This window comes from Aedes albopictus, chromosome 2 (assembly GCF_035046485.1).
Source record: "Aedes albopictus strain Foshan chromosome 2, AalbF5, whole genome shotgun sequence".
Classification (NCBI taxonomy): Eukaryota; Metazoa; Arthropoda; class Insecta; order Diptera; family Culicidae; genus Aedes; species Aedes albopictus.
The window spans coordinates 13,449,397-13,471,147 of NC_085137.1; the positions used below are offsets into that span (position 1 = coordinate 13,449,397).

The following is a 21,751-nucleotide window of genomic DNA, read 5'->3' on the forward strand; positions in this document are numbered from 1 at the left end:
TAGCTATTGATATAATACCTCAACGAGTTATCGGTTTGGTGTTGAGGACTGCTTGAGGTATTATTCAATTATAGAAAAAAAAATCCCATGGGGTTTCACGGTGTTCCAGTGGGCTCCAGGGGTTTCAGCAAAGTATTCCAAGGGTTCCAAGGACGTTCCAGAAAGTTTCAGAGGTGTCCCAAGGAGTATCAAGGAGTTTCAAGTTCGTTCTAGTGGTGTTCCAAGGGATTTCAAAGGTTTCAGAGGCGTTTCATGGGGTCCCAAAACGTTCCATGAACGTTTTAGAAAAATAACAGGGACTATCAAGTGGTTTTAGGGACATTCCGGGGAGTTTCGTGGGTGTTCTAGGAAATTTCAGAGGGTCCCAGGAGCGTTCCAAATATATTCTAGGAGGTTTAATGCGAGATCTATGGAGTTTCAGGGATGCTCCAGGGAGTTCCGGGTTTCAGGAGTTTTCAGGAGTGTTCCAGAGGTTTATGAGGAGTCTTAGAGACGTTCCAGGAAATTTCAGATGTGTTCCAGGGGGTTTCAGGGGGTCTCAGAGGGCTTTAGGACATTTTCCCGAGTTCCATTACCCCGAATGATTAATCCACAAGCCTATCTGGAGACTCGCTCTGGGTAATTAACGGTTCACCACATTTTCAACAACAAATTTCCTTCTTTGAGCATATGTTGCTCTTTCTGACTTTACGACTAAGGAACTAAGACTAAGGCTATTCTTTCTAGTTACTAATTTTAGGAATTTGTTGGTGTCGCAAGATTTTTCCTTCTTTTAATCATAAGCTGTTCTTTCAAGTTATGCTGTTATATGGACGAGTCACATGACTGCATAGGCCATATGATCCAAAACCATTTTTTCCTTCTTTTGGCTATTGGCCGTTCTTTTATTAATGGCAAGACATTTCTGCTTAGATATTCTCACAGCAAAATATAGCATTTGTTATCCTTTAAGTAGGGTGGTGAAAGGTATTATCGGCAGGTTTATTCTCTTTATGTGGGGTTTTCGTTGGCAGAATTGTTTGAAACTTGGTCGTATTATTCAGCTTGTTTGAGAAAGATTTGAGGCCAATTTTGGATTCATTAGATTTAAAAAAACATTATGACGAAGAGAACAACACGAAGAAAGTTTTATCAACCAAGCTAATTCATTGCGAGATGAACGACATTCTTTCATATTGGAAAATTGATAATAAAAAAATGAGAAAAATGAGGGTAATGGATCTCTCTGGGTAAAGGAAATCGGTGAAATGTCACAGAGTTTCAGGGGATACACCGGAGTGAACCGTTCAACTATTTGTGAGAATCGGACAACGTTAAGATGAGCCAGCCTCAAGATGCGTTCAACATTCGGGTTGCAGACATCCGAAACAAATGCTCTATTTTCTGAAAAATAGAGCTTAAGGCTAATCAAATTTTATGGGAATTATAAGCAATGACACCTTGTTTTTTTTTCAGTACGCCATTTATCAACTTATTATAAGTAATAGATGGCTCCTTAATACTTCATTCGTAATTTAAACAAATGAAGGATTTTCTAAAAAAAAATGCCTTCTCGCAAAAAGAACTTCTATGAAATAATAGTTATTAATTTAATTACACTTTACTGCCGGCAAAGATCAAAGTCCTAATTCGAATTTGAATGTCTACTGGTTCCGTTCTCGCATAGATCGCACCTTCGCAATGCATTGAAGCCATATTCTTAAAGGGTACACAGTATAGCTTAGAAGATAATTGTCTGACCAGATCATGGACTCCGTATGAATTCAATCATCGGACATTGAAATAGGTAGATTCTTCATGCCTTGGCCGCTCTCTAGATAAATATCTATTACGATCATCCGTCACAGTAATACTCCGTCGGCTCCGCCGCCTCCGCCACCATCTCCAAACAGCTAAACCAAACCATTACTAATAGAGTTCTCTCGTATTTCTCTACTCCCTCCGACCGTGTGTGTGTTCGCGCACCACAACACTAATTACAGGTATCCGCCACCGATCCGGACTGCGGCGTCAATGCGATGGTAAATTACACCCTCGGCGAGGGCTACAAGAAGATCACCGAGTTCGAGATCCGCTCGAGCACCGGCGAGGTGTGCATCGCCGCCGAGCTCGATTACGAGACGCGCAATTCATACGAGTTTCCAATCATCGCCACCGATCGGGGTAAGTTTCTATTTTTTTTTTATTACTGTTATGGTATGTTGATACGGGTAGTAAAGATGAAGGGTTAGGTGAAGGACAGTTTCCCGGATAATCTAAATCGATTGAAATTTTCACCTAATTGCTTAGTGTGGGCTGGGCATAACTTAATACTGCCGGGTTCAAATTAAATAATGAACTTTTAATACATCAATATACAAAGCTACTTAAATGATCAAAACTAACAAAAAAAAATAAGAGTTCGGATGGGATTTGAACCCATGACTTCTCAAACACATGACTGGCGCTTCAACAACTTGAACCACGACTCGCGTGTAAGATCATACTATATCAATGGACTATTTTTCTGACAATTCATAATTCAATTCAAGTTCTGTGAAATACAAAAGAAAAATATCCTTCGAAACATCACATAGAAAAAGTCCCCGAAATGATCCAAAAATGTCACAATTCTCATAAACAGGTGGTCTCAGCACAACGGCCATGGTCAAAATACAGCTAACCGATGTCAACGATAACCGTCCGACCTTCTACCCCCGAGAGTACAACGTTTCCCTGCGCGAGTCGATGCCAACGAACTCACTGCTATCGACACCGGTAGTGGTGATCGTGGCAACCGATTCCGACTCGGGTAGCTTCGGCACGATCAGCTATCGGATCGTGGCCGGCAACGAAGCGGGTATCTTCCGAATGGATCGACTAACCGGTGAGATCTTCGTTGCCCGTCCCAACATGCTGTCCAGCAGGAGTCAACCGTACCACCGGTTGAACATTTCGGCCAGCGATGGAGGAGGCTTGAGGTCGACACATGACGCGGAGGTGTTCATCAGCGTGATCGACGCCACGCAACGGCCCCCGATCTTCGATAAGCCACGGTATACGTACTACGTGAAGGAGGATGTCAAGAAGAATACAGTTGTGGGAACGGTGTCTGCCACTAGTAGTAATTCAGGTTTGTACTCTTGATCGTCTATTTGCTTTGATCGTAAACTGAACTCCGTCCTTCGAATTCTAGGAAGCCGAGGTTCTATCCGATACTTTATCTACTCGGGAGACCCCGATGGGTACTTTGCCATAGATCCCGTGTCTGGAAACATCCGCGTTGCAAGCACTCTGGATCACGAAACGAAGCCTCAAGTTTTGCTCAACATCCAAGCTACCAGTGGCGATCCTCCTGCGTACGGACACACCCAGGTCAACATCGACATCGAAGACGTCAATGATAACCCTCCGGAGTTCGAATCCAACACGGTTCGGATATCCGTCCCGGAAAATGTTGAAATAGGATCCCCTCTGTACGCAGCCAACGCTCACGACAAGGACTCCGGAATGAGTGGTGTGATCACCTATCGACTAAGCAACAACGGACCTGCTACGGGTAATCTCTTCAGTATTGATAGTCGTAGCGGTCACTTGAGCTTGGCCCGTCCACTTGACTACGAAACTGTTCAACGGCACACGCTGATCGTGACGGCTTCGGATTCCGGGATACCTTCGTTATCCACCAATCTCACTATCTTGGTGGAAGTTCAGGACGTGAACGACAACGCCCCGGTCTTCGAACGTAGCGAATATACGATCAAGGTATCGGAATCAACGCCCAGTAATTCACAGGTAAGATGATCGCTGAAATCCACATTCATTCAAAATCTCAACTCAACACTTCTCTCTTCTCTGATACAGATCATGCAGGTAACTGCAGTGGATGCCGACACCGGAAACAACGCTCGTCTCACATATCGAATTCTTGGTGACGATCAGCGACCTCGATCAGGCAAATCCTCCTCTAAATCTGCCGAAGCCAGCAATTCGGAAATCTTCGGCATCTTCCCGAACAGTGGCTGGATCTACCTGCGCACTAAGCTCGATCGCGAAGACCAGGAACGATACAACATAACGGTGATCGTGAGTGACAATGGCGTCCCGACGTTGACCGCCACCACTCACGTGATCGTCAGCGTTCTCGATGCTAACGACAACAATCCGATCTTTGCCAAGCAGCTGTACGAGTTCCAAATCGAGGAAAACATGCGACGAGGATCGGTCATTGGATTGATCACGGCTACTGACGCGGATGCCGGAATCAACGCCGTCGTTCGGTACAGCTTGATTCCGAGCAACACGAGCTTCCAAATCAATCCAATATCTGGTAAGAAATCATCGGAAAATTCATGTCCATCAACAATCATTAACCCATGTCCCTTTGATTTAGGTGAAATCACAACGCGAGACAGGCTCGATCGGGAAACGAAGTCCATCTACGATCTGGTCGTGGAGGCACGTGATCAAGGAACGCCCTACCGTAGCTCACGCGTGTGCATCAAAATCAAGATCCTGGACGTCAATGACAACTCGCCGGAGATCGTCGATCCTCAGGAGGACGTGGTGAGTGTCCGTGAAGAGCAACCCATTGGAACCGAAGTGGTACGCGTTCGAGCGATCGATCGTGACTTTGGCGTCAATGCATCGATCACCTACTCGATACTGAAGGGTCGTGACTCCGATGGACACGGTATGTTCACGATCGATCCCATCACGGGGCTTATCCGAACCAAGGCATCGCTCGATCACGAAGAGAAAACGATCTACCGATTGGCCGTGGCTGCTACCGATGGCGGTAAGCCTCCCAGACAAACGGTTCGTCTTCTGAGGATAGAAGTGCTAGATTTGAATGACAATCGACCTACGTTCACGAGCTCCAGCTTGGTCTTTAGAGTAAGTATAGATCTGATATTTGCAAATGATCGTGTGACTAATTTCTCAAATTCTTACAGCTTCGAGAGGACGTTGGCGTAGGGCATGTCATTGGTTCGATCAGTGGCAACGAACAATCCGATATGGACAATCTCATCACCAGTTCGAATGATCTTCACATCACTTACACGCTGACACCCCTAACAAACGACATTGCGGAAGGTGCTTTCGACATTGATCGTAACTCCGGTAAGTTGGTTGTGGCGCGATCACTCGATCGCGAACAACAGAGCGAGTATCGAATGGAAATCCGTGCGTTGGACACAAGTGCCAGCAACAATCCGCAAAGCTCGGCCGTAACGGTGAAAATTGAAATTGCCGACGTGAACGATAACCCGCCAAAGTGGCCCAGCGATCCCATGAACGTCTACATTTCGGAAGATGCCGCCGTTGGTTCGGTTGTGTTTAACTTCACGGCTACTGATAGCGACTCGGGAACAAATGCGGAGATCAAGTACAACATCACCAAGTCAGCAACATCGCAGAAAGAGTTCTTCTCGATCGATTCGTTAACTGGATCGTTGACTCTATTGGCGCCACTGGATTACGAAGAAACCAAAGAATACCTGCTGATCGTTCAAGCGACTGATCAATCTTCGAACGTTACCGAAAGGATGACAACTTCGGCAACAGCTCGAGTCATGGTCACCGATGTCAATGACAATTCACCAAGGTTTGTAGTTCCACAAGCCCAGGACACAACTGTCTACATAAGTGATTCCCTAGAAGTGAATCACATTGTGTCACACGTGGTAGCTACGGATCACGACAGTGGTGAAAATGGCCGCGTAGTCTATAAGATCGTCAGCGGTAACGATGACGAACGGTTTTTCATCGATCCAGACTCCGGTTTCGTCAAACTGGCGAAACCATTCAGCAGCAACTTCATTGCCGACAACTCCAAGAACTCGATCACTGGTCGGTACAATTTGGTGATCAGCGCAACTGATCAGGGTGTCCCTCGCTCCAAAGAAGCGAGAATCACCATCCAAGTTGTAATCCAAAATACGAGCAACAATCCACCGAGGTTTTTGGAATCCGTCTATCACATCAACATTACGGAGAACGTCCCAACCGGCAGCTTCGTCGTTCGAGTTTCAGCCAAATCTTACAATGACAACGGTAACGCGAACCTTACCTACGAGATTCCGAAAGGCGTGGGGGATGATCACTTTATGGTTGACTCGGTACGAGGCATCGTAACAACTCGGGGGACGTTCGATCGCGAATCCAAGGACATGTATACCGTGCCGATCTACGTGACGGAGCAGAATCGCTTCAAAAGTGCTGCTTCGGGAACGTCCAAAGATATGAGTCAGTTCGACGTCGCCACGCTGGTTGTGAGGATCACCGATGTGAACGATCACGCTCCAGAGTTCCTTCCGGGGTCTTGTTATCCCTTGGCCGTGCCGGAAAACAGCGAGCTGTCGGTAATTCACACGGTCGTAGCTAGCGATGCGGACGAAGGACTCAACGGCGAAATCACGTACAGTATTTCCGGTAAGTTTACTCGATCATTGATCGACGATCGTCAGATTGTAACATCTGGTTGCGTTTTCAGGAGGTAACATCGGTAACAAGTTCAGCATCGATATGAACACTGGAGCTCTAACAGCTCGCCCACTGGATCGGGAAATCCACGCGCGGTACGTTCTGCAGATAACGGCACAAGATCGAGGATCACCAACGTCCCATCAGGGTCATTGCAACATCACCATCCGGGTCGAAGACGAAAACGACAATGACCCAAAATTTGAACTCCAGAAGTATATCGCAACGATCGATGAAGACGCCCCGATCGGTACCACGGTGCTGACGGTGAAGGCTGTGGACTCAGATATCGGGATCAACGCGAGGATCATCTACTCGTTGGCCAATGTTACGGAATGGCTGTTTGACATTGACAGCAAAAGCGGAGTTGTTACGACGGCTGGGTAAGTTTGCGATCACGATCGTTTTGAGACAAGTCGTAATACTTATTTATTCCATACAGATATTTCGATCGTGAGCGGCAGAGTATCTACAACTTCATGGTGGTCGCAACGGATGGCGGGCGTTACAACGCCCGCTCCCAGAGTGTCCAGGTGCAAGTGATCATCGCAGACGTCAACGATAACAAACCGGTTTTCGACAAATATCCCTTCAAGGAACAAATTGGAGCCTTGGTTCAACCGGGACAGACTCTGCTGCACATCTCCGCCACCGACGTAGATCAAGGTAGTAACGGAGAAATCGTATACAGCTTGAATGACAACCCGAACAACGCCAAGTTCCGGATAAATCCAAACACGGGAGCTCTCAGCGCTACGCAATCCCTGGCCAGTGAAAACGGGCGATTGCTACACATAGAGGTCACGGCCAGAGACAAAGGAAACCCTCCACAGGTTGCCACAGGATTGATCGAACTTCGTGTAGGTGATCTTCAGCAAGAGCTCCCAGCCCTCAAGTTTCAGAATAGCTCGTACAAAGTCAACCTGGTTGAAAACACTCCGATCGGTCAAACGGTGCTTCACCTGAACGCAGTTCGCAGCGACGGTCGTCGACAGAAGATCATCTACAGTTTCGGATCTGGCAACGAAGACGGGACGTTCTCGATCGATGCCGTTACCGGTGAGGTGAAGATCCGTAACTCTCACAACCTGGATTACGAACGGTTCAGCCGACTGAATACGGAAGGTATCGATCTTGTTGCGGTTGCTCGAACGGATGGAAGTCCTCTCCTATACGGATACTGCTCGATCAAGGTGGTGCTCCAGGATGAAAACGATAACGCACCTCGGTTCACGCAACAGCAATATTCGGCTTCGGTTTGGGAAGGCAACAACAAAGGCGAATTCGTGATCAAGGTGAACGCCTTCGATACCGATCAAGGATCGAACGCTCACATTTTGTATCACATCGTGGATGGCAATCATGACAATGCCTTTATTATTGAGCCGGCATTCAGCGGAATCGTCAAGACAAACATCGTGCTCGATCGGGAAATTCGCGACAAGTACAAACTGAAGGTGATCGCTACCGACGAAGGAGTTCCGCAGATGACCGGTACGGCGACGATCAACGTTAATGTGGTGGACGTGAACGACAACCAACCGACTTTCCCACCTAACAGTGTCATCAGTGTTAGCGAAGGTGAGTTTTTATGTCTGCTTATCTGAAGGCTCATGCGTCATTACGCATGACGGAGCCGGATTGATTATGTTACTTATGGATCAAATCCACACCAATCTGGAATACAACGTAACTACTTTTGTCATTGTCATTGCAGCTACCACTGTAGGAACTGTCCTGACCTCGATAACCGCAAACGACGTGGATACCAACCCTCCGCTGACGTACAGCTTCGGAGACAGCCCGGACGAGGACGCCAAATCGTACTTCTCGATCGATCGCTACAGTGGAAAAGTGATCCTGATCCGGCCCTTGGACTACGAAGCCCGTCACGAGTTCCAGCTGCGCATCCTGGCATCGGATTCGGCACATGTAGCCCGAACCCTACTAACGGTTCGGGTAACGGACGTCAACGACAATCCACCGCAGTTCCAGCAGATTACCTACCACGCTATGTTGAACGGTACGATCTTCCTTCAATTTCCACAACCACAACCAAGCTAATTTCTTCTTCCACTTTTCCGCAGACGACACGGACAGTAACAGCAACATCGCAATCATCGCAGTCAACGCTACGGACAGTGACAGCGAGAACAACGCCGCCATCCGGTACACGATCAACCCTCCGTCGATCGGTTTTGCGATCGACGAGCTCACCGGGCAGCTGTTCGTCAACATGAGCCAAGTGCACAAAACACGATCCGGAACACTGTACCTCACGGTCACTGCAACGGACTCCGGTGTCCCTCCGCTCAGCTCATCGACCACCGTTAGGCTAGAAATGAAATCTAAGAGTAAGGCTAACCCACATTTCATCCAGAACCAGTATAGGCTATCGATCAACGAGGACGCACCGACGGGAAGCGTGATCACGAACCTTATCCCGAAGGCCATCGCCGAGCAGATCGATGTGAGTTCGAGTATTGCGTTCGAGATCATCGATGGCAACGAGGATAACTGTTTCGAGATTTCCTACCCGTCGGGCGCAATCCTCCTAGTTAAGACGCTCGATCGCGAAACGATCGATTACTATGAACTTCGTTTGGTCGTCACGGAGCCTGGTGCGTCGATGATGTACAAAGGTATGAACATGTCCTCGGCTATCCGAGTGACGATCACCGTGGAAGACGCCAATGACAACGCGCCGCAATTCCAACCGGGTCCGTATGAGGTGGCGATCAGCGAGACGGCACCGATCAAGTACTCGATCGGTCAAATTTCCGCGGTCGATGCCGATCTGATTAACTCGCCGAACTCCGAGGTGGTGTATCAGATCGTTTCCGGTAACGATGGGGGATGGTTCTCGATTGACTTGATCACGGGGCTGATGTACATCAACAATAACCTGGACTACGATCGTGGGCCAACGCAGTTTAATTTAGTTATTCGGGCGTGTGACAGTCACGTCCTTCCCAAATGTAGCGTTCATCCCTTCGTTATCAATCTGACCGATGAGAATGATAATGAACCGCAGTTCCCGGTTCCTGAATATCTGGAGTTTGTGGGAGAGAATGAACCGATCGGAATCAGCATTTTTACGGCTCGGGCGACGGACATGGATCGCGGGGAGTACGGCCGCGTAAACTACTCGATCGATAACGCGTTGAGTAGTGGTTATTCGAGCATCGACGACGGTTGGAAGCTGTTCAAGGTCGATTCGGTTTCTGGGGTGATCAACTCGAATGCGGTGTTTGATTACGAGGAGAAGAATCGGTACTCGTTTACGCTACGAGCGACCGATACGGGAGGGAAATCGAAGACTGTGAAGGTTCGGATTATGATCGAGAGCAGGGACGAGTTCAGTCCTCAGTTTACGGAGAGGACGTACAGGTTTATACTGAAAACTCCTGATACGGGGCATCTTCCAGTGGGATACGTAGTTGGGCACGTGACGGCTACCGATCGTGATCGAGGACCAGACGGAAGGATAGTGTATCAGTTGACTACTCAGCATCCGTATTTCAAGATGAACAGAACAACGGGAGCCATCTTGATCAAGAAGAAGTTGGATGACGTAGCGGCTTCTTTGGAGGCAGGCAGGGACATAAGTTTGGTGGTGACGGCTAGTTCCGGACGTCAAGGATCGCTCACGAACATGACTGTAGTGGAGATTTCGATCGACACTCTCGGACACATCAAGGGTAGTGGCGAAGGTGGTGGAGAATACGGAAGCTCTGAGTCCGTATCGGCGAGTAATGGATTGGCCAATTGGGCGTTGGGCTTGTTGATCTCCATTTTGTTGGTGGTGATCTGTGCCGCATCCGTGTTCTTGTTCTTGCATATGAGAAACCGTCAACAGAAACATGTGAACAAGTCAGGACTGAGCACGGAGTCCGTAGGACATTCTAACAACTACGTAGATCCTAGTGTTTTCGATACTATTCCGATTAGAGGTAGCTCAAGTAATACGAACAATGCAGGACAGTTTGCTCCTCCCAAGTACGATGAAATTCCTCCGTACGGAAACAGTTCCAATTCAGGCAATGCCACAACTTCCGAATTGTCTGGATCAGAACAGTCGGGATCAAGTGGACGAGGATCGGCGGAAGATGATGGAGAAGACGAAGAAATACGGATGATCAACGAAGGTGGACCACTTCAGAGAGATGCCTTACAGCTGGACGGAAGGCTCTCGGATGTTTCCGTACAAAATACTCAGGAGTACTTGGCAAGACTGGGAATAGTAGATAACGCAACTACAGGTAATGCCTCCAACTCCTCGAGGAGATGTTCGGAGAGTATAGGACTGGGTAGTTCCAAAGATGCCATGCTTCATCACACTCTGCCGATCGATACGTTGCACATGTTTGACGACGAACACCGGGAGTCGGATTTGACCAACCTGATCTACGCCAAACTGAACGACGTGACGAACAACAGCGATCGAGCGAGTAGCGTAGATGAAACAGTGACTAACGCTGGCAGTATAGGAGCCGCTGTTGATCACGTCATGATGGGCAACTACGGAGATGTGCCGGTAGTCGGTGGACAGCAGGGCATCTCCATGAACGGTTCCCTAAGCTCAATTGTACATAGTGAAGAAGAACTAACGGGTAGTTACAACTGGGACTATCTCCTTGATTGGGGTCCACAGTACCAACCTTTGGCGCACGTCTTCTCGGAGATTGCACGCCTCAAAGACGACACTCTCTCAGTCCACAGTGGAAACAGCGGGACATCCAGTGCCAAGAGCAAAAACTCGCTCCACCACACCGTTAAGAACGTCCCGCCTCCGCTGTTGACCAACGTAGCTCCACGGTCTATCAACGTTCCGGTATTCTCCGCCAGGGGCACCAGTAGTCACCATGGGCAACCTCCGAATCAATATCTGCTGCCAAGATCGCCCATCAGTCACGACTCGGCAGCAGGCTTTAGTACATCGTCAGCCATGTCACCTAGCTTCTCCCCATCCTTGTCTCCTCTGGCAACCCGGTCACCGTCGATATCTCCGCACGTGGTTTCGACCGGTGTTCCGACCTCCCATCACATGGTTTCACTTCCAAGGCCTCCGCAGCAAAGAGGCCAACGGAAACCTTACTGAAATCCATGCATGCCTAGAGATGTCCCGAAGTAATCGATTAATCGATCATCGAAGTTGTGACATCTCTATCCGCACGTCAGAAGGAGTGACATGGCTGTGTAGATTTTTTTAGCGTGTAAAAGACTGTAAATAATACGAATCAGTCCCCATACGTGGCTACGCCACACATACCTGTACAGTTATTTCTTAGGTTTGTACAGTTCCACGTTTAGCAAATTTTTAATGAAAACAGAAACAAATTTAGCTCGTAAGTTTTAATCGATTCACAACAAAGTGCCTTTTGACGTATTATACAAACTAGATTGTAAATAAAGAGAGATTTTTTAGTGAAAAGTTTTAAAATTGTACTGTGAGAAAAAATAGCATTTAGTTCCAACGGAACTGGACGGATTTTGAACGAACCATCGAATTTTAACATGCTTTTTTTCCGGTTACACGCATATAAGACTGTACATATCGTTTCTTGTTAATAACTAGCGTACTTTTACTACAATTCACACTTGAAAAAGAATGAAAAACTGTATTAAACTTGCCCCAGTAAGTAGGCAAAAAAGCGTGTAACATAAGCCACGACAGGATGTCAGCATTTTTGCGAGGAAAAGACTGTGTTAAGCAAATAGAGCTTTTCGCCTAAAGGAAATAAGAGTGTACAACAAACCTTCCAATTCATCCCTTGTAAAGTAGTAATTATACTGAAAACAAAAAACTTAGAGCATTTTATCGTCGGCAATCTATTTCATCGTTTGAATCACCTGAAACGCATGTCGTACTCATTTTCAAATTCCAAAACTATCGATCGAATTTTGAATGCAGTTCGAAATTTGACTTATTGTATTTATATCATATTTACATAAAGGCCATATGTAAGCAGTGAAAGCGATAAAAGTTTTAAAATAAATATATTAAAAAAAATATATCGAAGGCTTTCTTTCAGCAAATCCGAACAAACAACTCCCCTCAATTCTACTAACTATTATTGTTGATAGTTGTTCTCGATGGTTACATAAATTGCTATTAGACAAGTATTTAATATCACATTTGCTGGCTCTAACCGTCAGCGTACAGTCTGCTACTCTACTGGAGGAGGTTCTCTCAGCTACTCAGCTACTCGCTTTGCGGAACTGGTTTTCAAATATCTCTAAATTCAGCTTCATTTAAGTGTAGGTGTAATAATTGGTCCCCACAAACTGTTTGTGAACCACAAATTCGTCAAAATCCTCACCCCATTGAAATTGCTCATGCTTCAAAAATCGAATCGTTCATTCTTTGGTAAAAATGTCAATTAAACCTCGATGGTCGGTCGGGAAGGGATCTTGCCCTCTCCGTCCAGGGTAAGCTCGTCGTCCTCGCGGTAGGATTGCTGCGGGTCCGAATCGGTAAGTTTGAGTTCCTTCTTGGACAGGTGCTCCACGATGGCAGCACAGTAGCAATCGCCGAGGAAGTTGTTGGTCGTGCGGATGCGATCACTGTAAGAAGAAGAAGCAATATAAATCGCGTGAATATCCGAATCCGAGTAGTTATTCCGAAATAAATGTAACAATACAATTATCAACGTTCCATGTGATCTACTTCAGTACATAATAATTCGAAATCACAGCAAAAGAATGTCAGCAAGTATTTATTATCCACTCTAAGATGCTTCCTGATTGCACATTGAAATAGAAATTAAGGACAAATATTGGCATCATACATGGGAGAAATTATTACAGACTTTCAATGTGATTCAAGTGGCATACCGGGATTTTATGGGGTTCTTCCGAGATGGCTTTATAATCATTCTGGAATATTGTGATTTCAATGCTTTTAAAATGTGTAAGAGTGCTTCCTGATTACTTTTCGAGACGCATCAGGAATCCTTATGGATTATTACTAAAATGTATCTAACAAGGGAAGGTTACGATGGTGTCCCCCGGGGATTTCAACCGGACTATTTTTGTTGCATTCTACTTGTGGAAATATGAATAAATCCAAAGCCTTTCGGGTGATGGGCCAGTGGTGTAGTCAGGAGGGGCCCTCAAAGGGAAAAATTATGCAAAATATAACATTATTGAAAATTTTCAAACGTCATCAAAATGCAAATTTCACAATGTATTGTAGTAGAAACAGACAGAATATGCATAAAAACATGATTTCGTATCAAATTTAATTTACCATAGGCGTTACCAGGGTAAGAACCAGTTGAAGTTATTTTAATAAAAATGTATCACCTTGTTTATCACCCATCGCACCCTGGCAACGCCTATGGTAAATTATTTTTATCACGAAAACTTGTATTTATGCATATTCTGTCTGTTTATACTGTAATACATTTTGAAATTTGCATTTTGATGACGTTTGAGCATTTTCAATAATGTTATATTTAGCATAATTTGTACCTTTGAGGGCCCCTCCTGACTACACCACTGGCCCATCACCCGAAAGGCTTTGGATTTATTCATATTTCCACAAGTAGAATACAACAAAAATAGTCCGGTTGAAATCCCCGGGGGACACCATCGTAACCTTCCCTTGTAAGATTATCTCAAAATTTACTAGGCCAGTTCTTACAATCCTTATGGCATTCTAAGAAATGCCACCAGAATTCTTGAATAATGCTCTTAAAATCTCGCGGAATTGTTATGGAAGCGTTTTAGCACATTTCATGTAATGTAAACTTTCTTATTTTGTGATACATATATCATGTGCCACGATATTGCACCAATTTAACTACAAATTTATAAATATTATACGTTAAAAAGTTAGATTGAAAATTTGTACCGCTGATGGCATGAAGCTGCACAATTCTTAAGATTAATTAAATTGCTTTTACGTAATAAACTATCTCTGGAAAACCGGCCACAAATATCAAAGGCACTCTAAAGTTACAAGAACTGGAAGGAAGTCATATCATTTATTTATCTTGATTTCAACCATGATCCAATTGTTGAACACTGACATAATCTAAACTGTCAGCATGACTGCTAGACTTCGTTTTTTCACTTTGCCTAATCGTGCATTTCAAAAAGTTTTAGGGGCGTTCCAGGGATGTTTTTATTGTTTCTCATTATTCGTGAATTTTAACTAATGCATATTCTTCACACATTTCAAGGATGCTTCAAGGGTTTCCAGGGGTATTTCAGGGATCCAGGGGCAATATATGGCGTTTCCAGGAGTGTTCAAGGGGTTTCCAAAAGTGTTCGAGGATGTTTCAGGAGCGTTCTATGGGTTTACAAGGGAATTCAGGAGCTTTCAAGTGTTCCCAGGGTTTTTCAGGGGCATTTCATGTTGTTTCAGTAACCTTCCAAAAGAATCCCAAGGATGTTCCCACGAGATTTAGATGGTTTCAGGGGATTTGTCTCGGATATTACCTGAAACCCTGAAACAGCTTGAAACTCTTCTGAACATTCCCTGAAACTTCCAGGAAATCCCCATGAATCTCTTGAACAGAAGAATAACAGATCAATGATAGGTTTATGTCAGGTTATACGAACAAAGCCTAAACCGCCCAACAATTAGCGAAAATAGTCCAATATTAGGATGAGCTAGGTTAAAGAAGCGTTTAACATTTTGATTCCAGACATCCGATACAAATTTTCTATTTTCTCCTATAAAATAAAAACCTGTGTAAGCAAATTCATAAACGAATCTTGAAGTCTTGAAAAAAACCTCTAAATAAATGCTGATAAATTTTTTGGCAAAACATGCGAAATCAACTCCGTGAAATTTCTGCGAGCATTTCCAGGGTGACGCTCTGAAGAATTCTCAGGGACACTTCCTTATGAATTTCCCGAGGAACTCCTGGAAGGACACTAGGAAGCCCGCAAGAAAGTGTTTTGAAGAACTCTTGTCGAAACTTCTAGCAGAATCTCCTGAGGAAATTTTGGAAGAATTTTTGGAGATACCATTTGAAAAACTCTAGGCTTTGAACACATGGAGAAGTGCCTGTGTCCCATCCCAGGAGAACAGACCCCAACTATAACGGAGTGTGTATTAACCTTCTTAGCAACACGACTCCCAACAATTTCGCATTCAAACACCATTCCCCTAAAACGTAACGGTTGGTACCGTATTCTGGGGGGTAGTTGATCAGCGGGGTGAAGTTGATCACAATGGGGCCCACGTCCTTCAACCGCTGAGGACGCCTCAATTCTGTTTCAATGGAAGAACTTTTGATGTAAATCGATCGTGTGAATAGGGTGCCTGTACCAATTATGGCACTACCTAAGGAAAACTATTTGTACAAAAATAACGACAAGACCAACGAATGTCATCAATACGTAAAAAGATAGCTTAGTTTCCATACTATACAAGAAAAATATAGAAACCGAGCCAAAACTACCTTTAGTATTTATTATAGCGTGTGCCAATTATAGGTACCCTGTGCCAATTATGGCCACATTTTTTAACTTCGGTTCCTTTTCGCACTAGTTGCATGCAATCCTTATGGGATTAGCCATAACTGGTACACTATGGCGAAAAAGGGTGCAAAGAAGCCGAAATTTTAAGGGAAATGATTTTTTTCTACCATAATTTGAACAAAATGTGGAGTTTAAATTAGTGCAACCATCTTTTGTGAACGTGATTTGTTGTTCACAATTATTTCTTGTTGATATACATCGTTAAAGAGTGAAAAATCTACTATGGCGAAAAATTGGTACTATAGCCATAATTGGTACACTTACCCTATATTTGAAGAATTTTTGAAAATTGTTATGGCAATTGTGACAGATTTTACATTAAAAAAAATCGACTTTTTTGGATGCATATTGAAACTCGGCGAAAAGACTTCCTTCCAAAAAATCGCCTCCCAGTAACGCCTTGTATATCGGATGACTCACAAAACACTTTTATTTATTCATGGTAGGCTTATTGAACATAGCTCTGAGTTAAATTTCATGTTAACACATAAGTTTTATTTGAAAATAGCATATTTTTGCGAAAGACGTTTTTTAAGGCAATTGCATACCTTTAGGCATTTAATGTGGGTCATTCTGTAACTTACTAAACTTTATCTTATTTTTAACTTACAAATTTTACCAGTTGTAAGAATTTTAAAAACTTATTCGGATTCAGCATCATCAAATTTAGTTTGTTCAATAATTTTCCATTCTTAGAATGTTATGTCATTGGTTGATCAACTTCACCCCGGATTGTAAGTTTTCTAATTTGGCCATTTGAGCAATTTTTATAAAATCTAGCAATTTCTTGTAAGAATTTCGTTTACGGAAGATGAAGCAGGTCCATTCAGTACATGTTTTAAAAATATTTGTTTGAAGTCATGTGCATTGTACTTGATTTTATTCAAAATAATAGAGGAAAAGTGATCAACTTCCCCCCAGATTACGGTACGTGTTCTGGCAGCACGGACGACGTTCAGCATCACCGCCTCTAGAATCCCACTCAACAAATGAATACACTAAAACCCCAATTTACGCTCACTTTATTTGCGCCAAACTCAATTTGCGCCCCCCGATTTACGCACTAATTCCCAAATAACGCTCCCCCCATTTACGCACTAATTCCCAAATAGCGCTCCCCCAATTTACGCTCCTTAGGCGTAAATTGGGGTTTTAGGTATTCGGGAACAAGTAACAAGTTAGGGTAGAAGGTAAGATAGAGGGTTGGGTAGAGGGTTAGGTAGAGGGTTCGAGGAGAGACTAGGACAGAGGGTTAGGGTAGATGGTAGGGTAGAGGGTAGGGTAGATGATTAGGGTAGAGGGTAGGGTAGAGGGTTATGTTAGAGGGTAGGGTAGAAGTAGAAGGTAAGGCAGAGTGTAGGGTAAAAGATAAGGTAGACGGTAGGGCAGAGGATTAGGGTAGAAGGTAGGATAGAAGGTAGGGTAGAGGGTTAGGGTAGAAGGTAGGGTAGAGGGTAGGGTAGAGGGTAAGGAAGAAGGTAGAGTAGAAGGTAGGAGTGGGTTTTGTGAGAGGGTAGAGTAGAAGGTAGGGTATAAGGTGGGGTAGAATGTAGAGTAGAGGGTTTGTTACAGGTTAGGGTGGAAGGTAGGATAAAAGGTAGGGTAGAGGGTAGGGTAGAGGGTAGGGTGTAGAGTGAGGGTAGAGGGTAGAGTGGAGGGTAGAGTAGAGGGTAGGGAAGAAAGTTGGATAGAAGGTAGAGTAGAGGATTATGTAACAGGGTAGGGTAAAAGGTAGGGTAGAGGGTAGGGTTGAGGGTTAGGGTAGAGGGTAGAGTAGAAGGTAGGGTAAAGGGTTATGTTACAGTGTAGGGTTGAAGGTTGTGGGTAATGGTAGGGTTGAGGGTAAGGTTGAGGGTTAGGGTAGTGTGTTAAAGTAGAGGGTGGGGTAAAAGGCAGGGTAGAGGGTAGGGTAGAAGGTAGGGTAGATGGGAGGGTAGAGGATAGGATAGAGAGTTAGGGAAGGATGACATGAGATGAGATGAGAGATGAGATGAGAGATGAGATGAGAGATGAGATGAGAGATGAGATGAGAGATGAGATGAGAGATGAGATGAGAGATGAGATGAGAGATGAGATGAGAGATGAGATGAGAGATGAGAGATGAGAGATGAGAGATGAGAGATGAGAGATGAGAGATGAGAGATGAGAGATGAGAGATGAGAGATGAGAGATGAGCGATGAGAGATGAGAGATGAGCGATGAGAGATGAGAGATGAGAGATGAGAGATGAGAGATGAGAGATGAGAGATGAGAGATGAGAGATGAGAGATGAGAGATGAGAGATGAGAGATGAGAGATGAGAGATGAGAGATGAGAGATGAGAGATGAGAGATGAGAGATGAGAGATGAGAGATGAGAGATGAGAGATGAGAGATGAGAGATGAGAGATGAGAGATGAGAGATGAGAGATGAGAGATGAGAGATGAGAGATGAGAGATGAGAGATGAGAGATGAGAGATGAGAGATGAGAGATGAGAGATGAGAGATGAGAGATGAGAGATGAGAGATGAGAGATGAGAGATGAGAGATGAGAGATGAGAGATGAGAGATGAGAGATGAGAGATGAGAGATGAGAGATGAGAGATGAGAGATGAGAGATGAGAGATGAGAGATGAGAGATGAGAGATGAGAGATGAGAGATGAGAGATGAGAGATGAGAGATGAGAGATGAGAGATGAGAGATGAGAGATGAGAGATGAGAAATGAGAGACGAGAGATGAAATAAGAGATGAGAGATGAGATGAGAGATGAGATGAGAGATGAGATGAGAGATGAGATGAGAGATGAGATGAGAGATGAGATGAGAGATGAGATGAGAGATGAGATGAGAGATGAGATGAGAGATGAGATGAGAGATGAGATGAGAGATGAGATGAGAGATGAGATGAGAGATGAGATGAGAGATGAGATGAGAGATGAGATGAGAGATGAGATGAGAGATGAGATGAGAGATGAGATGAGAGATGAGATGAGAGATGAGATGAGAGATGAGATGAGAGATGAGATGAGAGATGAGATGAGAGATGAGATGAGAGATGAGATGAGAGATGAGATGAGAGATGAGATGAGAGATGAGATGAGAGATGAGATGAGAGATGAGATGAGAGATGAGATGAGAGATGAGATGAGAGATGAGATGAGAGATGAGATGAGAGATGCGATGAGAGATGAGATGAGATATGAGATGAGAGATGCGATGAGAGATGCGATGAGAGATGAGATGAGAGATGAGATGAGAGATGAGATGAGAGATGAGATGAGAGATGAGATGAGAGATGAGATGAGAGATGAGATGAGAGATGAGATGAGAGATGAGATGAGAGATGAGATGAGAGATGAGATGAGAGATGAGATGAGAGATGAGATGAGAGATGAGATGAGAGATGAGATGAGAGATGAGATGAGAGATGAGATGAGAGATGAGATAAGAGATGAGATGAGAGATGAGATGAGAGATGAGATGAGAGATGAGATGCGAGATGAGATGAGAGATGAGATGAGAGATGAGATGAAAGATGAGATGAGAGATGAGATGAGAGATGAGATGAGATGAGAGATGAGAGATGAGATGAGAGATGAGATGAGAGATAAGATGAGAGATGAGATGAGAGATGAGATGAGAGATGAGATGAGAGATGAGATGAGAGATGAGATGAGAGATGAGATGAGAGATGAGATGAGAGATGAGATGAGAGATGAGATGAGAGATGAGAGATGAGATGAGAGATGAGATGAGAGATGAGATGAGAGATGAGATGAGAGATGAGATGAGAGATGAGATGAGAAATGAGACGAGAGATGAGATGAGAGATGAGATGAGAGATGAGATGAGAGATGAGATGAGAGATGAGATGAGAGATGAGATGAGAGATGAGATGAGAGATGAGATGAGAGATGAGATGAGAGATGAGATGAGAGATGAGATGAGAGATGAGATGAGAGATGAGATGAGAGATGAGATGAGAGATGAGATGAGAGATGAGATGAGAGATGAGATGAGAGATGAGATGAGAGATGAGATGAGAGATGAGATGAGAGATGAGATGAGAGATGAGATGAGAGATGAGATGAGAGATGAGATGAGAGATGAGATGAGAGATGAGATGAGAGATGAGATGAGAGATGAGATGAGAGATGAGATGAGAGATGAGATGAGAGATGAGATGAGAGATGCGATGAGAGATGAGATGAGATATGAGATGAGAGATGCGATGAGAGATGCGATGAGAGATGAGATGAGAGATGAGATGAGAGATGAGATGAGAGATGAGATGAGAGATGAGATGAGAGATGAGATGAGAGATGAGATGAGAGATGAGATGAGAGATGAGAGATGAGAGATGAGAGATGAGAGATGAGAGATGAGAGATGAGAGATGAGAGATGAGAGATGAGAGATGAGCGATGAGAGATGAGAGATGAGCGATGAGAGATGAGAGATGAGAGATGAGAGATGAGAGATGAGAGATGAGAGATGAGAGATGAGAGATGAGAGATGAGAGATGAGAGATGAGAGATGAGAGATGAGAGATGAGAGATGAGAGATGAGAGATGAGAGATGAGAGATGAGAGATGAGAGATGAGAGATGAGAGATGAGAGATGAGAGATGAGATGAGAGATAAGATGAGAGATGAGATGAGAGATGAGATGAGAGATGAGATAAGAGATGAGATGAGAGATGAGATGAGAGATGAGATGAGAGATGAGATGAGAGATGAGATGAGAGATGAGATGAGAGATGAGATGAGAGATGAGATGAGAGATGAGATGAGAGATGAGATGAGAGATGAGATAAGAGATGAGATGAGAGATGAGATGAGAGATGAGATGAGATGAGAGATGAGAGATGAGAGATGAGATGAGAGATGAGATGAGAGATGAGATGAGAGATGAGATGAGAGATGAGATGAGAGATGAGATGAGAGATGAGATGAGAGATGAGATGAGAGATGAGATGAGAGATGAGATGAGAGATGAGATGAGAGATGAGATGAGAGATGAGATGAGAGATGAGATGAGAGATGAGATGAGAGATGAGATAAGAGATGAGATGAGAGATGAGATGAGAGATGAGATGAGAGATGAGATGCGAGATGAGATGAGAGATGAGATGAGAGATGAGATGAAAGATGAGATGAGAGATGAGATGAGAGATGAGATGAGATGAGAGATGAGAGATGAGAGATGAGATGAGAGATAAGATGAGAGATGAGATGAGAGATGAGATGAGAGATGAGATGAGAGATGAGATGAGAGATGAGATGAGAGATGAGATGAGAGATGAGATGAGAGATGAGATGAGAGATGAGATGAGAGATGAGAGATGAGATGAGAGATGAGATGAGAGATGAGATGAGAGATGAGATGAGAGATGAGATGAGAGATGAGATGAGAAATGAGACGAGAGATGAGATGAGAGATGAGATGAGAGATGAGATGAGAGATGAGATGAGAGATGAGATGAGAGATGAGATGAGAGATGAGATGAGAGATGAGAGATGAGAGATGAGATGAGAGATGAGATGAGAGATGAGATGAGAGATGAGATGAGGGATGAGATAAGAGATGAGATGAGAGATGAGATGAGAGATGAGATGAGAGATGAGATGAGAGATGAGATGAGAGATGAGATTCAGTGGTTCTCAAGCTGGGGTCACAGGCCATGCTGTATTCGCAAGAACCTAAAGGCCGAGGAGGAAGAGTGAACGTTTGTAAGATTCTGCATCTCAAGGAGTATTTATTACAATATTCTGGTGTTGTTAACATCAGGGAATTTCAAATTGTAGTT

At 44.3% G+C, this 21,751-nt stretch overlaps 2 protein-coding genes across 3 annotated transcripts in view; one reads left to right on the plus strand and one right to left on the minus strand.

Annotated features, from left to right (window-relative positions):
• LOC109415442 (protein dachsous) overlaps positions 1-12,461 on the plus strand; it is a 376,681-nt gene extending 364,220 nt beyond the window's left edge. Inside the window, exons 3-12 of the mRNA XM_062849191.1 lie at positions 1,983-2,163; positions 2,624-3,112; positions 3,176-3,774; positions 3,844-4,309; positions 4,373-4,875; positions 4,935-6,414; positions 6,476-6,848; positions 6,908-8,046; positions 8,183-8,488; positions 8,553-12,461. Coding sequence (XP_062705175.1) covers positions 1,983-2,163; positions 2,624-3,112; positions 3,176-3,774; positions 3,844-4,309; positions 4,373-4,875; positions 4,935-6,414; positions 6,476-6,848; positions 6,908-8,046; positions 8,183-8,488; positions 8,553-11,566 — 8,550 coding nt within the window. The 3' untranslated portion in view covers positions 11,567-12,461. The remainder of the gene's footprint in view (positions 1-1,982; positions 2,164-2,623; positions 3,113-3,175; positions 3,775-3,843; positions 4,310-4,372; positions 4,876-4,934; positions 6,415-6,475; positions 6,849-6,907; positions 8,047-8,182; positions 8,489-8,552) is intronic.
• Positions 12,462-12,523: 62 nt separating this feature from the next.
• Positions 12,524-21,751, minus strand: part of LOC109429886 (excitatory amino acid transporter) — a 53,777-nt gene continuing 44,549 nt past the window's right edge. For both annotated transcript variants that reach the window (XM_029873494.2, XM_029873493.2), the window contains exon 5: positions 12,524-13,032. In XM_029873494.2, coding sequence (XP_029729354.2) covers positions 12,849-13,032 — 184 coding nt within the window. In that variant the 3' untranslated portion in view covers positions 12,524-12,848. The remainder of the gene's footprint in view (positions 13,033-21,751) is intronic.